Below are 18772 nucleotides of genomic sequence, written 5' to 3' on the forward strand. Positions count from 1 at the left end.
CAGTGCCCAGGCCCCACTGAGTCCTCACCTGTAGGAGGAGGCACAGCCCCTAGAGGGCGGGAGTGGGGCTGCTGCAGATGGCTGTTTCCTGCCTCCTGGCCCTTGCACTGCCAGCAACACGCTCTCCCCAACACCTCCATGGCTCATTCCCCAGATTCAAGCTTGTAGTTGGTTGAATTGTGGCCCCAGAGATGGGATTAAGGATTTTGAGATTATGCCAGATTATCTGCGCGGGCCCAGGATCATATGAGTTTGTCTAAGGGAAAGCAGGAGACAGGAGGGCAAGCTTGGGAGAGGAGGCAAGGAAGTGGTGGGCGCGGTGGCCACACCTGGAATCCTAGCACTTCGGGAGGGGAGGCGGGCGGATCGCTTGAGCTCAGCAGTTCGAGATCTGCCTGGGCAACATAGTGGGCCGGTCTCTTAAAAAAAAAAAAAAAAAAAAAAAAAAAAAAGGCCGGGCGCGTGGCTCACGCTTGTAATCCCAGCACTTTGGGAGGCCGAGGAAGGCAGATCACGAGGTCAGGATATCGAGACCATCCTGGCCAACATGGTGAAACCCTGTCTCTACTAAAATACAAAAAAATTAACCGGGCGTGGTGGCGCGCGCCTGTAGTCCCAGCTACTCCGGAAGCTGAGACGGGAGAATCGCTTGAGCCCGGGAGGTGGAGATTCCGAGCCGAGATCGCGCCACTGCACTCCAGCCTGGCGAAAGAGCAAGACTCTGTCCCCCGCCACCCAAACAAAACAAAACAAAACAAAAAAGAATGGCTACTTTTCAGGAGACCGCATCTCTATAAAAAATAAGAAAAAATTAGCTGAGCGTGGTGGGGCGCGCCTGCGAGGACCGCTGGAGCCCGGAGGCGGAGGCTGCGGTGAGCGGTGACCCCTCTACCGTGCGGGTGAAGGGCAGGGCGGAGCCGCCCCTGCGCCCCAGCGTCTGTGGAACGGGGACGGGGAGCGGGGCTGGGGCCACACGAGGGCCGCACAGGGTGGGTGCCACTGAGGGTCTGGGGGCCGAGCCCGTGGGAGCGGACCCGGCAACGGAGAGGAGCGGGGCCAGCGTGGGCTCAGCGCTTCCCCTGCTCCGCTGGGCGGGCGACAGCACCCGGGAGGCGGCGGCGGAGCGACCAATGCTCGCACGTTTCGCCGCGCGGCCGCGGTGCCGGATGCAAGAGGGCCTGGTGCCCCGCCCCCACCATCCCAATCCCCGCCCTCAACACCCTAATCCCCGCCCCACTCCACCCCCACCCCCTAATCTCCGCCCCCATCACCCCCCATCTCTGCCCCCGCCCTGCCTCTTCTCCCGAAGGATTTTTGTCCGCGCTCGGCCGCCGTGCAGTCGTCGTTCCACTTCCGCCTTCGCCCACGTGGCCCGGCTCCGGTCAGTCAGCCGCGTCGCGAATGGGGCCTGGGCGGGAGCGAGCCTCTCTGGTCCCGACGCGGGTGGCCCGGGTCTCCTCGACTCCTGAGGAAAGCCCACCGGGCGGGGCGGGAGGTGAAGAGGCTGGGGAAGTCAGAGGTTAACCTGGGCGTCAGGGGACGTTGGAGTTTCTCCGTCAGGGTCCCGGGGCGGTCTGGGGGCAGTAGAGACGGGGCTTGGGCGCGGGGCCTGAGAGGTCAGGGGTCAGCAGGAGTGAGGCTGGGGCGTCCAGGTCCGAGAGGTCAGGGGCCAGCAGGAGCGGGCTTGGGGTGTGCGGGTCCGGGAGGTCAGGGGTTAGCTGGAGAGGGGCTGGGGCGCCGGTTTCCCGGAGGTCAGGGGTCAGAAGGAACAGGGCTGCAGCGTCAGAGTCTGAGAGGTTAGGGGTCGGCAGAGGCGGAGCTGGGGCACTGGGGGTCAGGGGTCGGGGATCAGGGCGGGATCGGGTGCACTGGTAGCCTGCGCATGGGCGTCCAGCTTCGCGCGCTGTTGGGAGACTTCGGACGGTGGACCCTGCGCCTGGGACCGCGTCCGTCCTGGTAATGACCGCGACGCCGGGCGACCCCGCTATGCCCGCCCAGCCCACCCCATTTACCCCGCGCGGTGCCGAGCGGGCCCCCGCTCACGCCGCCCTTCTCCGCAGCTCGCCGCGCATGGCCGGGAACGCGGAGCCGCTGCCCGCCGGAGCCGCATGCCCCCGGGACCGGAGGTCCTGCAGCGGCTGGGCCGGGGGCGACCGCGTCTGGGAGGACGGAGAGCATCCGACGAAGAAGCTCAAGAGCTGTGGGGACGAGGAACGGCGCGAGAAGCTGCCCAAGCGGAAGATCGTGCTGCTCATGGCCTATTCGGGCAAGGGCTACCACGGCATGCAGGTGTGGCCGCCCGGGAAGCGGCAGGTCCCGCGGGGTTTAGGTGCAGGTGCGGCCGCCGGGGAAGCGGTGGGTCCGGCTGGGTTTAGGTGCAGGAGCGGTCGCCCAGGTAGCGGCGGGTCCGGCAGGATTTAGGTGCAGGCCCAAGCAGCTTTCACTGCTTCTGCTGCACGCGAGCTCCTGCTGCCTTCCATCAGGCCCGGCCCTGCCGCTAGCCACTGTTATCTGGGGCGGGGTTCACTTGCTGTGTGCCTGAGTCCTCAACTTTAGGATGGGAGTGCTCACAGCACCTGCTAAGTAGAGTGTGAAGATGAGCTAGGTGTACTGACGCTCGGTGCTGAGAACAGTGGACAGCTCGGGGCAGCTTAGAAGAGCCTGCTGTCGTGAGCGTTAAGGGGACAGAGAGCTAAGTATTAAAGTTGTGAGGATTCTCTCCTCAGCCCACTTCCTTTTCTGGAAGGTAGAGGGTCTGGGTACATTCAGGTAGGTGTATTTTTTTTTCTTTTTGAGGCGTGGTCTCCCTTTGTGGTCCAGGCTGGAATGCAGTGGTACATCCACACTGCTCCCTGCAGCCTCCACCTCCTGGGCTCAAGAGATCCTCACACCTCAGCCACCCGAACATTGAGGGCTGTAAGTGTCTTTGACCTCACGGCTTGAATAATTTTTTTTATAATTTGCAGGAATGGTGTCTTGCTAAGTTTTTTATTATTTATAGGAATGGGGTCTCGCTGTGTTGCCCAGGCTGCTCTCAAACTCCTGGGTTCAAGCGATCCTCCTGCCTCGGCCTCCCTGTGTTGTGATTACAGGCATGAGCCACTGCGACTGGCCTCAGGTAGACATTCCTTTTGTTCCTTTTTGTAGTTAACACTGTGGCTTTGCCCAGTTCTGTGTTCTTTAAACATCTTTAAACATATCCTCAGAAGTTCATGCAGTGCATGCAGTGTCTGACTTAAACAAAAGTTTAAGAAAATAATGCTTAACTTTGGCAGTTGTTATAACAGCTTTTATGGTGAAAGTTATAAGTAATGGATTGCTTTTTTTTTGGAGACAGAGTCTTGCTCTGTCGCCCAGGCTGGAGTGCAGTGGTGGGATTTTGGCTCACTGCAGCCTCCGCCTCCCGGGTTCCAGCGATTCTTGTGCTTCAGCCTCCCGAGTAGCTGGGACTACAGGCGCCTGCCACCACGCCCATCTAGTTTTTGTATTTTTAGTAGAGATGGGGTTTCACCATGTTGGTCAGGCTGGCCTTGAACTCCTGACCTCAGAGTATCCTCCTGCCTCCGTCTCCCAAAGTGCTGGAATTACAGGGGTGAGCCACAGAGCCCGGCCAACCACTGTGCACTGCAACCTCTGCCTCCCAGATTCAAGCAATTCTCCTGCCTCAGCCTCCTGAGTCACTGGGATTAAAAGCATACCTATTTATTTATTTATTTATTTATTTTTGAGACAGAGTTTTCCTCTGTCACCTAGGCTGGAGTGCAGTGGTACATTATCAGTTCACTGCAACCTCCACTTCCCAGGTTCAAGCGATTCTCCTGCCTCAAGAGCCCGGCACCACGCCCGGCTAATTTTTGTATTTTTAGTAGAGACAGAGTTCCACCATGTGGGCCAGACTGGTCTCAAACTCCTGATCTCAAGTGATCCACCTTCCTCGGCCTCCCAAAGTGCTGGGATTACAGGTGCGAGCCACTGCACCTGGCCGTAGATTACTTTATAGTCAATGTTTTTTTTTTTTAAAGTATAGGTAGCACCCACGGCACTGATTTTGTAACTGACGGATTGTGGAAGTAGGTGTATGCACAGGTTCAATCAAACCTGTGTTTTGATTCCATTCCACGCTACCCACCCCCTAGCATGGAGCAGCCCGGCCCCAGGGTGAGTGAGCAGAAAACAGTGTTTTCATGTGAGCGTGGCAGCTCACACTTGTAATCTCAGCACTTCAGGAGGCCAGAGGAGCGCTTGAGGCCAGGAGTTCGAGACCAGCCTGGGCAACATCATGGCGACCCCTGTCTGCAAAATATAAAATCTGTTTTTGTCTCCTTTTTCCAGAGGAATGTTGGGTCCTCACAATTCAAAACAATTGAAGATGACCTGGTGTCCGCCCTCGTCCGGTCAGGCTGTATTCCTGAAAATCATGGTGAGGACATGAGGAAAATGTCCTTCCAGCGCTGCGCCCGGACAGACAAGGTGGGTGGCGGCCTTCTCTGCCCCTCCCCCGCTGCTATGAGCAGCACGTGGCCCACTTTCCAGCTCAGTGTTCTGGCTTGTTATGCTGTTTCTGAGCACATAATGATGTACAAATCAAACTAGCCTACGCCTTATGTAGGTGAGACGTCCAGGAGCCTGGTCAGCTCAGGTATAGCTGGATCTAGATGCTCCCTGCCAGTGGGACTCTGTGTTCTCTCTGGTCTTTGCTTTCTCTTGTGTTGATTCTGTTCTCAGGGACACACATTCTTGCAGGTGGCACAGTGGCGGCCGCAACGTCTGCTTTCGACCCTCCAATCAGGCTCACTCTGAGGCAGATGTAATTGTGTGGCTGCAAAGGCAGAGAGCCACACTTGTATGATGCAACATTCTCTTTTCTTTCCTTTTTTAGAGTCAGGATCTCATTCTGTTGCCCAGGCTGGAGTGCAGTGGCATGATCATGGCTCACTGCAGTCTCAAACTGCTGGGCTCAAGCAATCCTCCTGCCTCAGCCTCCTGAGTAGGTGGGTGTATTAGTCTGTTGTCACACTGTTATAAAGAACTGCCCAAGACTGGGCAATTTATAAAGAAAAGAGGTTGAATTGACTCAGTTCCACATGGCTGGGGAGGCCTCAGGAAACAGATCATGGCGGCAGGTGCGAGAGAGTGAGGAGGGTAAGGGGAAGAGCCCCTTGTAAACCATCAGATCTTGTGAGAACTCACTCACTATCACGAGAACAGCATGAGGGAAACCGCGTCCATGATCCACTCACCTCCCACCAGGTCTTCCCTAGACACGTGGGGATTACCTTCAACATGAGATTTGGCGGGGACACAGCAAAACCGTATCACTGGAACGACAGGCACTCCACCATGCCTGGCTAAATTGTTTTCTTGTTTTTTTTTTTTTAATATGGGGTCTTGCTGTGTTGCTCAGGGGTCTGAAACTCCTGGGCTCCAGTCATCTTCCCACCTTGGCATCCCAAAGTACTGGGATTTACAGGCATGAACCGCCACATCTGGCTTGAAATTAATAAATAATTCACTGTATTATAAACTGAGTATATTCAGGATATCCTCATTTCAGCGTGTAATCCATATAAAAATCTCTTCATGGGATAAATGTAATACTGTTTTTGTGTGTATGCTAAGTCCACACTCATCACAAATCCACCACCCTGGACCTGTTTTGTGGTCTCAGCTGCATGGGGCTGGTGACCCAGCACTGTTCCTTCAGAACCACAAGGCTGAGTACTCCTGTTTGCGATTGGTTTTCACGTCCACCCTGGACGCTGCTGCTGGCCTGTGTGGAAGCACATGCCAAGTGGTCCCGTGACGCCACATTCCTGTGCTTGGGACTGAACCGTGGGATTGGATGTGCATAGAGTGGCCCGCCACAGGGAATGGGGATGTCTCTAAGGAGGGACCCAGTGTAGGGTCCAGCCCTACAGGGCCTATGGGTTTTCTCTTCATGTGTGGAGACGAGAGATCGTAGAAAAATAAAGATACGAGACAAAGAGATAGAAGGAAAGACAGCTGGGTCCAGGGGACCACTACCACCAATGGGCCGAGTCTGGTAGTGGCCCCAAATGCCTGGACGCACTGCTATTTATTGTATACAAGGCAAGGGGACAGGGTAAGGAGCGTGCGTCATCTCAAGTGATTGATAAGGTCACGCGAGTGACATGTCCACCGGACAGGGGTCCTTTCCCTTTGTGGTAGGTGAGGCGGAGAGGGAGGACAGCATACGTCAGCATTTCTTCTATGCACTTATCAGAAAGATCAAAGACTTTAATACTTTCACTAATTGTGCTACTGCTATCTTCTAAGAACTGAAAAGCAGGAGCCAGGTGTACAGGTGGAGCATGAAAGTGGACAAGGAGCGTGACCGTTGAAGCACCACAGGGAGCTGTTTAAGCCCGTGGATGACTGCGGGCAGGCCTGGGTAATGTCAGGCCTCCCACAAGATGTGGTGGAGCAGAGTGTTCTCTGACTACCCTGGGGAGAGGGAGACTCCCTTTGCCGGTCTGCAAAGTAACAGGTGCCTTCCCAGGCACTGGTGCTACCAGTGGTCCGGGGAGCCTTCAAGCGACCCTTATCTGGGCGTAACAGAGGGCTCACACTCTTGTCTTCTGGTCACCTCTCACAGTGTCCTTCAGCTCCTGACTCTGTATGGCCTGGTTTTTCCTAGGTTATAATTATAGAACAGAGATTATTATAATAGTAAAGAGTAATACTACAAACTAATGATTGATAATATTGGTATATAATTATATCTATATCCTATTTCTAGTATAACTTTTCTTATTCTAATTATTTTGTTTATTACACTGGAACAGCTCGTGCCTTCAGTGTCTTGCCTCGGCACCTGGGTGGCTTACTGCCCACAACCCAACGTTTGGCAGACGGGGACAGCAGAGCCGGAGAGAACAGATAGCTTTTCTGTAGCACGTATGAGGCGTCAGTGAACGTGATACCTGTCATCCTTGCTCTTCCGAGTGCCTGGCTCTGTCACGTGGCTCTCAGGCTGCCTGAAGGCATTAGGGGCCTATCAGAGACATAACTTTTTGCCGGTCAGGATCCTCCGGGAATCTGAATAAAGCTATGGCTCTTGTTCCCACAAACGCCTAGTTTCAAAGGCACACAGATCCCTGGGGATCCATGGACGCGTACTGGAGCCGTCGTACAGAGGGGAGAACACAAAGAGGGATCCACAAGTTCACTCCTAGTGGGTGAGAACACAAAGAGGGATCCACAAGTTCACTCCTAGTGGGTGGGGGTGATGCATATGTGGCTCAAGGTAGAGAGTTCTGTGGGTCTTAACTATTTTCATTTTCTTTTTGATTCTTCCATTTACAGCTCTCTGGTTGTTTTCAGGGAAGAAGAAAAGTAACAATTTGTCCAAGCTGATGAAGAGAGCATTTCAAAATAGGGTCCTTGTATTTATTTTTATTTCTGCTGTTATTAGAGAGATGGTTTCATTCTAATACGTTTTCCTACTTGTATGGGGAAACCTGCAGAAGTAAATCCATGAGGCCGACACGGTCACACCCGAGTGCCCTGCCCTTCAGATGAAAACACTAACAGTTTAACATTTTTGTTATTTATTTATTCATTTATTTTTGAGACGGAGTTTCACTCTTGTTGCCCAGGCTGGAGTGCAATGGTGTGATCTTGGCTCACCGCAACCTCACCTCCTGGGTTCGAGCCATTCTCCTGCCTCAGCCTCCCGAGTAGCTGGGAATACAGGCATGCGCCACCACGCCCGGCTGATTTTGTATTTTTAGTAGAGATGGGGTTTCTCCATGTTGATCAGGCTGGTCTCGAACTCCTGACCTTAGGTGATCTGCCTGCCTCGGCCTCCCAAAGTGCTGGGATTACAGGTGTGAGCCCCCGCGCCCGGCCTATTGTTTATTTTTGTGTGTGTGTATTTCTGCTGTTTAACATTCTGTTTTTGTTTCAGATTTTAAAAATAGCTTTATTGAAATATAATTCACTTTTGGCCAGGCGTGGTGGCTCACGCCTGTAATTCCAGCACTTTGGGAGTCCAAGGCGGGCGGATCACTTGAGGTCAGGAATTCAAGACGAGTCTGGCCAACATGGTGAAACCCTATCTCTACTAAAGATACAAAAATTAGCCGGGTGTGTTGGTGGGTGCCTGTAATCCCAGCTACTCAGGAGGCCGAGGCAGGAGAATTGCGTGAACCTGGGAGGTGGAGGTTGAAGTAAGCTGAGATGGTGCCACTGCACTGCAGCCTGGGTGACAGAGTGAGACTCCATCTCAAAAAAAAAAAAAAAGCAAAAAAGGAAATATAATTCACTCTTGTACAATTGACCCATTGAAAGTGTACAGTTCGGGCCGGGCGCGGGGGCTTAGCCTGGAATCCCAGCACTGTGGGAGGCCGAGGTGGGCGGATCACCTGAGGTCAGGAGTTCAAGACCAGCCTGGTCAATATGGCGAAACCCCGTCTCTACTAAAAATACAAAAATTAGCCAGGTGTGGTGGTGCACGCCTGTAATCCCAGCTACTCAGGAGGCTGAGGCAGGAGAATCGTTTGAATCCGAGAGGTGGAGGTTGCAGTGAGCTGAGATCGTGCCATTGTACTCCAGCCTGGGCAACAAGAGTGAAACTCCGTCTCAAAAAACAAAACAAAACAAAAAAACAAAAAGTGTGCGGTTCAAGCTGGGTGTGGTGGCTCACGCCTGTAATCCCAACACTGTGGGAGGCCAAAGTGGACGGATCACTTGAGGCCAGGAGTTCGAGACCAGCCTGGCCAACATGACAAAATCCCATCTCTACTAAAGATACAAAAATTAGCAAGGCATGGTGGCTCACACCTGTAATCCCAGCTACTTGGGAGGCTGAGGCACGAGAATCTCTTGAATACAGAAGACGAAGGTGGCAGGGAGTCGAGGTTGCGTCACTGAGCTCCAGCCTGGCAAAAAAAAAAAAAAAGTATACAGTTTAGTGATTCCAGTATATTCACAGAGCTGTGCAGCCATCACCACAGCCAGACATAGGACACCCCAGAGGTACCAGGTGTCCCTCAGCTGTTGACCCCCCAGGATGTCTCAAGTGTTCTCACTTCAACTTCTACAGAGTGGTTGGCAATGAGATGTATTTTCTTTCCCTTTTTTGGTGCCAAGTCTTTGAAATCTGTTGTGTATTTACCTAAAGTTATCTTGTTTCAGAACAGCTCGTTTCATTCTGCCACGTTCCATGTGTGGATCTGGCCAGTGGAACATCTCAACAGTTTATTTTACTCTTTCCAACTTTTTATTTTGAAAATTTCATACCTTCATAAAAGTCTTAAGAATAATGCCATGATTCTTAATAATGCCACATGATTCTTATGTGGGTGCCATGACCCACATAGTCTTCCCAGATTCACCAAGGTTAGGTTTTTACCATATTATCATAGTTGTGTGTGGTTTTTTAAAAAATTCATTTTATTTTATTTTTTGAGATGGAGTTTCACTGTCGTTGCCCAGGTTGGAGTGCAACAGCACGATCTCAACTCACTGCAACCTCCACCTCCCGGGTTCAAGTGATTCTCCTGCCTCAGCCTCCTGAGTAGCTGGGATTACAGGCACCTGCCACCACTCCCAGCTAATTTTTTGTATTTTTAGTAAAAACAGGATTTCACCATGTTGGTAAGGCTAGTCTCGAACTCCCGACTTCAGGTGATCCGCCTGCCCCGGCTTCCCAAAGTGCTGGGATTACAGGCATGAGTCACCGCACTCGGCCCGTTTTTTTGTTTGTTTGTTTTTGCTTTCTTTTTATTTATCTTTTTTTTACCTGTTTTGAGACAGAGTCTTGCTGTGTTGCCCAGGCTGGTCTTGAACTCTTGAGCTCAAGCAATCTTCCCACCTTAGCCTCCCAAAGTACTGGGATTATGAATGAGAGCCACTGTGCCTGGCCTTTTCTATCTTAAAATGGAACCATTTGAGAGTAAGTTGGAGACATCATCATCCTTTACCCTGAAACATCTTAGCATGAGTCTCCAAGGGACTGTGACATCCTTCAGCAACCTCACTCTATCAACCTGATAGAGTACCATCATCTAACATGCCTAAAGTAGGAAACTCTCTTCTCTGTTTTCTTTTTCTTTTCTTCAGCTTCTTTGATGTGGCATGCCTTTTATTTTTGTTCATTGGTCCGGGATCTAATCTAGGATCATTAGTGGCATTCAGTTGTCATGTCCCTTGAGCTTCCTTTAATCAAAAACGATCTCCTTGGCTGGGCATGGTTGCTTACACCTGTAATCCCCGCACTTTATGAGACTGAGGTGGGAGGATCACTTGAGGCCAGGAGTTCGAGACCAGTCTGGGTAACATAGCAAGACCCTGTCTCTACAAAAAAAATTGAAAACTAGCCAGGCATCGTGGTGCCTGTCTGTAGTCTCAGCTACTTGGGAGGCTGGGGTGGGAGGATTGCTCGAACCTGGGAGGTCAAGGTTGCTGTAAGCCAAGATTGGCACCACTGCACTCCAACCTGGGTGACAGACCAAAACCTTGTCTCAAAAAGAACCCAACAAAAAATCTATAGAAACTTACTTTTAAAAAGAGGTGTAATAAACAGTAAAGTGTGCTAGTCTTAAGTGTAAACTTGATCAGTTTTTATCTGTGTACCTACCTGTGTACACACTGCCTGTCCTCAGAAGGCCCCTCCCTTTCCTCCAGGGCCACTGCTGTTCTGACTCAGGTGGGGACCCCCTCCTCACTCTGCTCTTGGTTCTAAGTTGTGTTTTCTCTTTTCCCCAATCTTTGGGAGTCATATTTTCATATCTTTTTTTTTTTTTGAGGTGGAGTCTGGCTCTGTCGCCCAGGCTGGAGTGCAGTGGCGCGATCTCAGCTCACTGCAAGCTCCGCCTCCCAGGTTCACGCCATTCTCCTGCCTCAGCCTCCCAAGTAGCTGGGACTACAGGCGCCTGCCACCACGCCCGGCTAATTTTTTGTATTTTTAGTAGAGACTAAAAATACATTTAGTAGAGACTAACATTTCCTGTTAGCCAGGATGGTCTCGATCTCCTGACCTCGTGATCCACCTGCCTCGGCCTCCCAAAGTGCTGGGATTACAGGCGTGAGCCACTATGCCCGGCCCTCCAGATGCATTTTTAACAGCTGAATTCATGTGTGAAATGACGTAAGGTCTGCGTAGTCCTTCTTTCTCAGAGACCAGCGTGCAAGGCCCAAGGGACCCACCTTCCGTCACCCGTTCTGCTTTGTTTACAGGGTGTGTCCGCAGCCGGCCAGGTGGTATCCCTGAAGGTGTGGCTGATTGACGACATTCTAGAAAAGATCAACAGCCACCTTCCCTCTCACATTCGGATTCTGGGTAAGCCTTGCAGTGCAGGCGGCCACACACCTGGTTGTAGATGGTCTTGCAGAGACACGAGGCTATGCATGCTCCTGCCTTTTCCAGCTGTCTCTGATGCAGAAGTGTAGTCAGAGTTGCTTTGCAGCTGGTTCTGACCTTCAGAAACGGGAGCAACTAGACAGGAGTAGAAAGCTGCTCATTTGCAGTGCTTGTTGCTACACAGGCGCCTTGTTTTAAGCAAACACAGGATGTGAAAATCCAAATTCATGGTTAAAATGAACAGTTGTTCCCTCTTGTGGCAGGACTGATAAATGGAATTTTTAGGCCTCCTTAAAATGTGACTGTCTACCTTTTAAGTGGCAGGTACAGGCAACTTACATAATACATTCGTTCATTCATTTATTCTGTTTGTTTTTTGAGAGAGTCTCGCTCTCACCCAGGCTGGAGTGCAGTGGTGCAATCATGGCTCACTGCAGCCTCCGCCTCCCCGGTTCAAGCGATCCTCAGCCTCCTGAGTAACTGGGACTACAGGTGTGTGCCACTACACTTCATTTTTGAGTTTGTAGAGATGGGGTCTCATTGTGTTGCCCAGGCTGGTCTTGAACTCCTGGGCTCAAGTGATCCTCCTGCCTTGGCCTCCCAGAAGCCGCTTATATTTAATGTAATGATAGGTGTGGCTGGGCGTGAATCTGTCGTCTTGCTCTCTGTTTTCTTTTCCTTTTTGTTTTGGTGTCATCCCAAGAAAACAGAACTGTTGTCTGCCTGACTGGTCTGCTTGGAGAGAAGTGTTTGAGACAGGGTCTTGTTCTGTTGCCGAGGCTGGAGTGCAATGGTGTGATCACAGCTCACTGTAGCATCGACCACCTGGGCTCAAGGGATCCTCCCGCCTCAGCCTATAAGCTGGGACTACAGGCACACGCCACCACAGCCGGCTGAATTTTTATTTTTTTTGTAGAGATGGGGTTTCGCCATGTTGCCCAGGCTGGTCTCAAACTCCTAGGCTCAATCAGTTTACCTGCCTCAGCCTCCCATAGTGTTGGCATTACAGGCATGAGCTGCTATGCCCAGCCCACAGCCTGATTATTTTAAGATTCATCCATGCTGTTGTGTATGTCAGCAGTCTGTTCCTTCTCATTGCTGCGGGGTGTTCTGTTCTGTGGGTGTGCCACGGATTGTTTATACAGTTACCTGCTGATGGACATTGGGTGATTTCTAGTTTTGGGCTGTTAGAAGTAAAGCCCCTAAGAACATTTACATATGAGTCATAAATAGGATTCAGTAATCCCTGTTGATTTTACCCACTGTTAAGTTTTTGTTTTTATTTTTATATTTTTTATGATGGAGTCTTGTTCTGTTGCCCAGGCTGGAGTGCAGTGGCGTGATTTCGGCTCACTGCAACCTCCACCTGCCTCCCGGGTTCAAGTGATTCTCCCACCTCAGCCTTCCCAGTAGCTGGGATCACAGGCTCCCGCCACCACGCCCCCTGCCTCCCGGGTTCAAGTGATTCTCCCGCCTCAGCCTTCCCAGTAGCTGGGATCACAGGCTCCCGCCACCACGCCCCCTGCCTCCCAGGTTCAAGTGATTCTCCCGCCTCAGCCTTCCCAGTAGCTGGGATCACAGGCTCCCGCCACCACGCCCGGCTACTTTTTGTATTTTTAGTAGAGATGGTGTTTCACCATGTTAGTCTCAAACTCCTGACCTCAGGTGATCCACCCACCTTGGCCTCCCAAAGTGCTGGGATTACAGGCATGAGCCACCGTGCCCGGCTGCTTTTAGTATTTTAAATTCACACATAATAATTATACATACTTACATAGAATTATGTGTGATGTTTCCAGTCATGTATAATGATCAAATAGGGCAATTAGCATAATATATCCATCACTCCAAGCATGTATCATTTCTTTGTGTTGGAGACATTCTGTATCTTCTCACTGTTGGAAAATTACAATAAATGGTTGTAAATTCAGTCACCTTATAGAGCACTGCACCTGTCCCTCCTGTCCATCGTCCTCCTGTGCCTGTTCCCCAGCCTGTGGCTGCCCCCTCCCCAGAGAAGCCGATGCTTGCTGTAGCTTGGTCGGTGCTCTGGGTAAGGAGACGCTGGGGCTCACGCTGTGCCCAGGCTGCTCCCTGGTCATCCAGGTACTTCTCACCTGCCTTTCTCCTCCCTGACCACCTCCCCCCTAGGACTGAAGCGGGTCACGGGCGGGTTTAACTCCAAGAACAGATGTGATGCCAGGACCTATTGCTACCTGCTGCCCACGTTTGCCTTTGCGCACAAGGACCGGGACGTGCAGGATGAGAGCTACCGCCTGAGCGCCGAGACGCTGCAGCGGGTCAACAGGCTCCTGGCCTGCTACAAGGGCACGCACAACTTCCACAATTTCACCTCGCAGAAGGGGCCGCAGGATCCCAGTGCCTGCCGCTACATCCTGGAGATGTACTGCGAGGAACCCTTTGTGCGGGAGGGCCTGGAGTTTGCGGTGATCAGGGTGAAGGGCCAGAGCTTCATGATGCATCAGATCCGGAAGATGGTCGGCCTGGTGGTGGCCATTGTGAAGGGTTATGCCCCTGAGAGCGTGCTGGAGCGCAGCTGGGGCACAGAGAAGGTGGACGTGCCCAAGGCGCCGGGACTCGGCCTGGTCCTGGAGAGGGTGCACTTCGAGAAGTACAACCAGCGCTTTGGCAACGATGGGCTGCATGAGCCGCTGGACTGGGCGCAGGAGGAGGGAAAGGTCGCAGCCTTCAAGGAGGAGCACATCTACCCCACCATCATCGGCACCGAGCGGGACGAACGCTCCATGGCCCAGTGGCTGAGCACCTTGCCCATCCACAACTTCAGTGCCACCGCTCTCACGGCAGGTGGCACGGGCGCCAAGGTAGGGGCACAGTCCCAGCAGTGCTCAGCAGAACACAGGCCCACATTGTTCCCATTGTACAGAGGAGTGAGCTGAGGCACAGAGAAGTGTGCCACTTTCCCCCAAGGCCACACAGCTGCTGCAGGAGCAGGGGCAGGCGGTCTTGAGATGTTCCTTGTCTGCCTGCCTGCGCCACCCACTTGCTCCCCCACGGGGCGCTTTTCGACCCTGGGAGGGCTGTCCCAGGGTCAGGCTTGCTGCCAGCACACCTACTATGGACCTGGCATGGAGCATAATCAGCGGCTAGACAGCTGTGGAGTGTAGCTTAGAACCGGAACATACAGGATTGTAGGTGCAGAAGCTAAAAGCTAAGTGAATGAAAATGTCATTCTCAGTTCTTCGCTCTGGGGTGAGAGATGTCCCCAAAGCCCGAGTTTGTTCTTTCTTTCTTTTTTTTTTTTTTTTTTGTTTGAGACAGAGTCTCGCTCTGTCGCCCAGGCTGGAGTGCAGTGGCGCGATCTCGGCTCACTGCAAGCTCCGCCTCCCGGGTTCACGCCATTCTCCTGCCTCAGCCTCCCAAGTAGCTGGGACTACAGGCGCCTGCCACCACGCCCGGCTCATTTTTTGTATTTTTAGTAGAGATGGGGTTTCACCGTGTTAGCCAGGATGGTCTTGATCTCCTGACCTTGTGATCCACCTGCCTTGGCCTCCCAAAGTGCTGGGATTACAGGCGTGAGCCACTGCGTCCGGCCAGCCTGAGTTCTTTCATGGTGGCCCAGTGAGGTTTCAAAGGGTGACATTCCCAGGCAGGGCTCAGGGAGATTCTTCCTGTCATCTAGATATCTGTGAAAAGAGAGTCCTTCCTGCATACCTGGGTGGCAGATTCAACTGTGTGCAGGCCCCAGGGAGGTAAGGTGGGCAGGCGAGGGGCCAGGCACCTGGCGAGCCGTCCTATAGATGGGGCGATGAGAGGCCCCCAGCCCAGGGACAGCAGGGAGTGGGGGGCCATCGGTGGCCAGGAGCCCTCGTTTCATCTGAAGGGGGTACTCGTGGCTCAGTGGCAGCTGGTGGTGGCCATGTTGGAATGTGACAGTGACCGCATGCTTAAATGTTATCAAGGGAAACCAGTGTTGCATATTGGTATGGGAAATCTTCTCTTTTTTAAGTGCTGGTAGTTAATTTTTCCCAAGCCCGGTGCAGGCTAAATACAGCGCAGGTGCTGATTTGGCCTGGGCTAGATTGGACTGCTGTGGACTCCACTGATGAGAGGCATATATACTTCCGAGGCACCTGCATTTGTTGAGTTTCCAAATGGCCCCATTTTATTTTCCCCTGTGGTCAGTGCGACCTGTGAGGATGTGAAGGAGCCCAACAAAGGCCCCTCTAGTGTCCCCAGCCCTTGGCTTTCCCTGCTCAGGTTCCTGACCTGGTTAAGAGAATGACCGAGAACAAACACCAACCTCTGCTCCTGATGAGGGAGTGGTGGGGGCAAGGCTCCTGTGCCAAGCCTGTCATGGGCCCCTGCGGGCATCCAGGAGCAGTGGAGGGCGTGCTTGCCTCTTATTCTCCATGTGATCTTCTTCTGCAGGTGCCCAGTCCCCTGGAAGGCAGCGAAGGGGATGGAGACACTGACTGAGGCGATGGGAGCTGCCCACCAGAGTGCCTCTGAGCAGCTCACAGTGTGTGCCCAGATGTGCCACCCCTGTGGGCAGCAAGAAGCTGGGATCGCTGCAGTCATGTTTTCCCGGCCATGGCTTCTCAGGCCTGCCTGGCAGATGTGGCCCGGCGTTGTAACCTCAGGACCTTTCCTTGTAGGAACAGCCTTTCTCGAATCTGTTTTCAGCTCTTGCATTGCATAGATGAACCTCAGCATGTAAAGAACTATTTTTTTAAAGAAGTGATTTTCTTATTAAACAAGTACAAATTTTGCTTAGTCAATCCTTGGTTTGCCTTTTTCTTAGTCTTTTTTAACATTTTTTTCGTCCACAGAGATGAGCAGAGCATGGTGTCCCGTTGAGAACAGATACGGCTGAACAAAAGAGACAGGCCCAGGAGGTTGGCTCAGCCTGTAATCCCAGCACTTGGGAGGCTGAGGTGGGCAGATCGTTTGAGTACAGGAGTTCCAGACCAGCCTGGGTAAAATGGTGAAACTGTGTCTCTGCAAAAGATTAGCTGGGCATGGCGGCATGCCCTGTAGTTCAGCGGCTCAGGAGGCTGAGGTGGGAGGATTGCCTGAGTCTGGAGAAGTTGAGGCTGCCCTGATCGCCACTGCACTCAAAAAAAAAAAAAAAAAAAAACAACAACAACAACAAAACTGGCCAGGTGCGCTGGCTCATGCCTGTAATCCCAACACTTCAGGAGGCCTAGGCAGGTGGATCACTTGAGGTCGGGAGTTTGAGACCAGCCTGACCAGCATAGAGAAACCCCGTCTCTACTAAAAATACAAAAATTAGCTGGGCGCGATGGTGGGCGCCTGTAATCCCAGCTACTCGGGAGGCTGAGGCAGGAGAATCGCTTGAACCTGGGAGGTGGAGATTGCATTGAGCTAAGATCGCGCCACTGCACTCCAGCCTGGGTGAGAGAGCCAAACTCTTGTCAAAAAAAAAAAAAAACCAAAAAAACCCGGCGTCCTGCACTCTGCAGGGTGGGGCCGAGGCAGGGCTGTGGAGGGCACTGAAGCAGGGGCCCCGCTGACCTGCCGCATCCCCGAGAGGGGTGGCAACCACGGGCTCCTCTTCCTAGACAGCCCCGTGCATACAGCCTTTGCCCTGGTTGCAGGTCGGTACTCGCCTCAGCACTGTCCCGGTGCCAGGCGGGTGGGGGTTGGGGCAGAGGGCAGAAGGAAAGGGTGCATCGCGGAACAGGCCCTTAGTGGAGCTTACTGGAAGACCCCACCAGCAGCTGCTGCACGTCATTGGTCACAGGTGCATCCAGCGGCCGTTCGTAGCTGCAAGGGAGGCTGGGGAAGACTGCTTTTGAAGTGGCGCTTACCGTGGAACAAAACACATTGCGTTAGCCAGGAGCAGGGGATCCTTGGCCGGCGGGCTGCCAGGAGCCCAGGGAGGGGCTCAGCGGTGGAAGTGCTGTGCATACGCGTGGCCTCCCAGCCTGCAGCCCATGGGCGCAAGTGACCAATGCACGAGCGCCTGATACCCCAGCGGTGCACACAACTAATGCGCATGCGCCTGACGTGCCAACAACGCACGTGACTAATGCGCAGGCGCCTGTCACCCCAGCAGTGCGTGAGTGACACACGTGCACGTGCCCATGATGCGGTGGACACCGTGTGTGAGAAGTGGGGCAGGACAGGTGGGATTGGGAGATGCTTCAGGCAGTGAGCTCCCAGGGCGTGGGGTGCCCAAGAGAGCGGAGCCGGTTTTAGGGATTTTGGCCAGAGGAGCGGTGGGGCTCACTGCTTCGGGAGCCAGGGAGTGCAGGTGTGAGGCCCACTGGGCTTTGGGTTTGAGGGATGGATGAGCTGGGCCGTTAACTGGAACAGGAGACAGGGAAAGGAATGGGTTTGGAGAACAAGCAGGAGCTTGGTTCTAAGCATGTTAATTTTACCTGGGATAGACAGGACTTTATTTTTTATTTTTATTTTGTTTGAGACGGAGTCTCGCTCTGTTGCCCAGCCTGGAGTGCAGTGGCGCGATCTCGGCTCACTGCAACCTGCGCCTCCCGGGCTCAAGCGATTCTCCTGCCTCAGCCTCCAGAGTAGCTGGGATTACAGGTGCCCGCTGCCACGCCCGGCTGATTTTTGTATTTTTGGTAGAGACAGTGTTTCACCATGTTGGCCAGGCTGGTCTCAAACTCCTAAGCTCAGGTGATCCACCCGGCTTGGCCTCCCAAAGTGCTGGGATTACAGGCGTGAGCCACCGTGCCCGGCCTGGGTGATCCATTTAAATCACCTTTGATGATCCTGGGGTATGTGACATTTTAAAATAATATGTATATATGGAAGGAAATAAAAAAGTATAAAAAAGGGAAGTTGCCTTTCATTCTCTAATTCCCAGTATCCCTGTCCAGAGGCCACTGCTCTCACTAGTGCCCTGCGGCTTCTTCTGGAGAGTTCCGTGTATATATAAGCGTGCGTGAGCCTTTGCAAGGATGGTAATGCATCTCCAGCAAACATGGGATAATGTTTTCACTGCTCTGTGGTAGCCAAAAGGTTTTTTTTTCTTCTTTTTTTCTATTTTGAGACAAGGTCTTGTTCTGTCGCCCAGGCCGGAGTGCAGTGGTGCGATCATAGCTCAGTACAGCCTCCACCTCCTGTGATCAAGCTATCCTCCGGCGTCCCAAGCAACCGGGACTACAGGTGCACCACCATACCAGGCCAATTAAAAAAAAATTGGCCAGATGCGGTGGCTCACACCTGTAATCCCAGCACTTTGGGAGGCCGAGGTGGGCGGATCGTGAGGTCAGGAGATTGAGACTATCCTGGCTAACACGGTGAAACCCCGTCTCTACTAAAAATACAAAAAATTAGCTGGGCGTGGTGACATGCGCCTGTAATCCCAGCTGCTTGGGAGGCTGAGGCAGGAGAATCGCTTGAACCCAGGAGGTGGATGTTGCAGTGAGCCGAGATCGTGCCACTGCACTCCAGTCTGGGCGACAGAGCGAGACT

The 18772-nt window shown here is 52.8% G+C and overlaps 1 protein-coding gene across 4 annotated transcripts; it reads left to right on the forward strand.

The window, feature by feature from the left end:
• The first annotated feature begins 1311 nt into the window (after nt 1–1311).
• Nucleotides 1312–16086, forward strand: PUS1 (pseudouridine synthase 1). Of its 4 annotated transcripts, none has more exons than XM_055357656.2 (6): nt 1312–1381; nt 2061–2289; nt 4333–4470; nt 11203–11305; nt 13478–14169; nt 15737–16086. In XM_055357656.2, the coding sequence occupies exons 2-6, from the start codon at nt 2071–2073 to the stop codon at nt 15782–15784; spliced, it is 1200 nt and encodes a 399-aa protein (XP_055213631.1). In that variant the 5' UTR covers nt 1312–1381; nt 2061–2070; the 3' UTR covers nt 15785–16086. The 4 variants fall into 4 exon arrangements, with proteins under 4 accessions (XP_055213631.1, XP_018894895.1, XP_063550568.1 ...); XM_019039350.4 differs by having other exon boundaries at nt 1361–1956; XM_063694498.1 differs by lacking the exon at nt 1312–1381 and adding an exon at nt 1390–1495.
• Nucleotides 16087–18772: the final 2686 nt, after the last annotated feature.

Source organism: Gorilla gorilla, chromosome 10, assembly GCF_029281585.2.
Source record: "Gorilla gorilla gorilla isolate KB3781 chromosome 10, NHGRI_mGorGor1-v2.1_pri, whole genome shotgun sequence".
Classification (NCBI taxonomy): domain Eukaryota; kingdom Metazoa; phylum Chordata; class Mammalia; order Primates; family Hominidae; genus Gorilla; species Gorilla gorilla.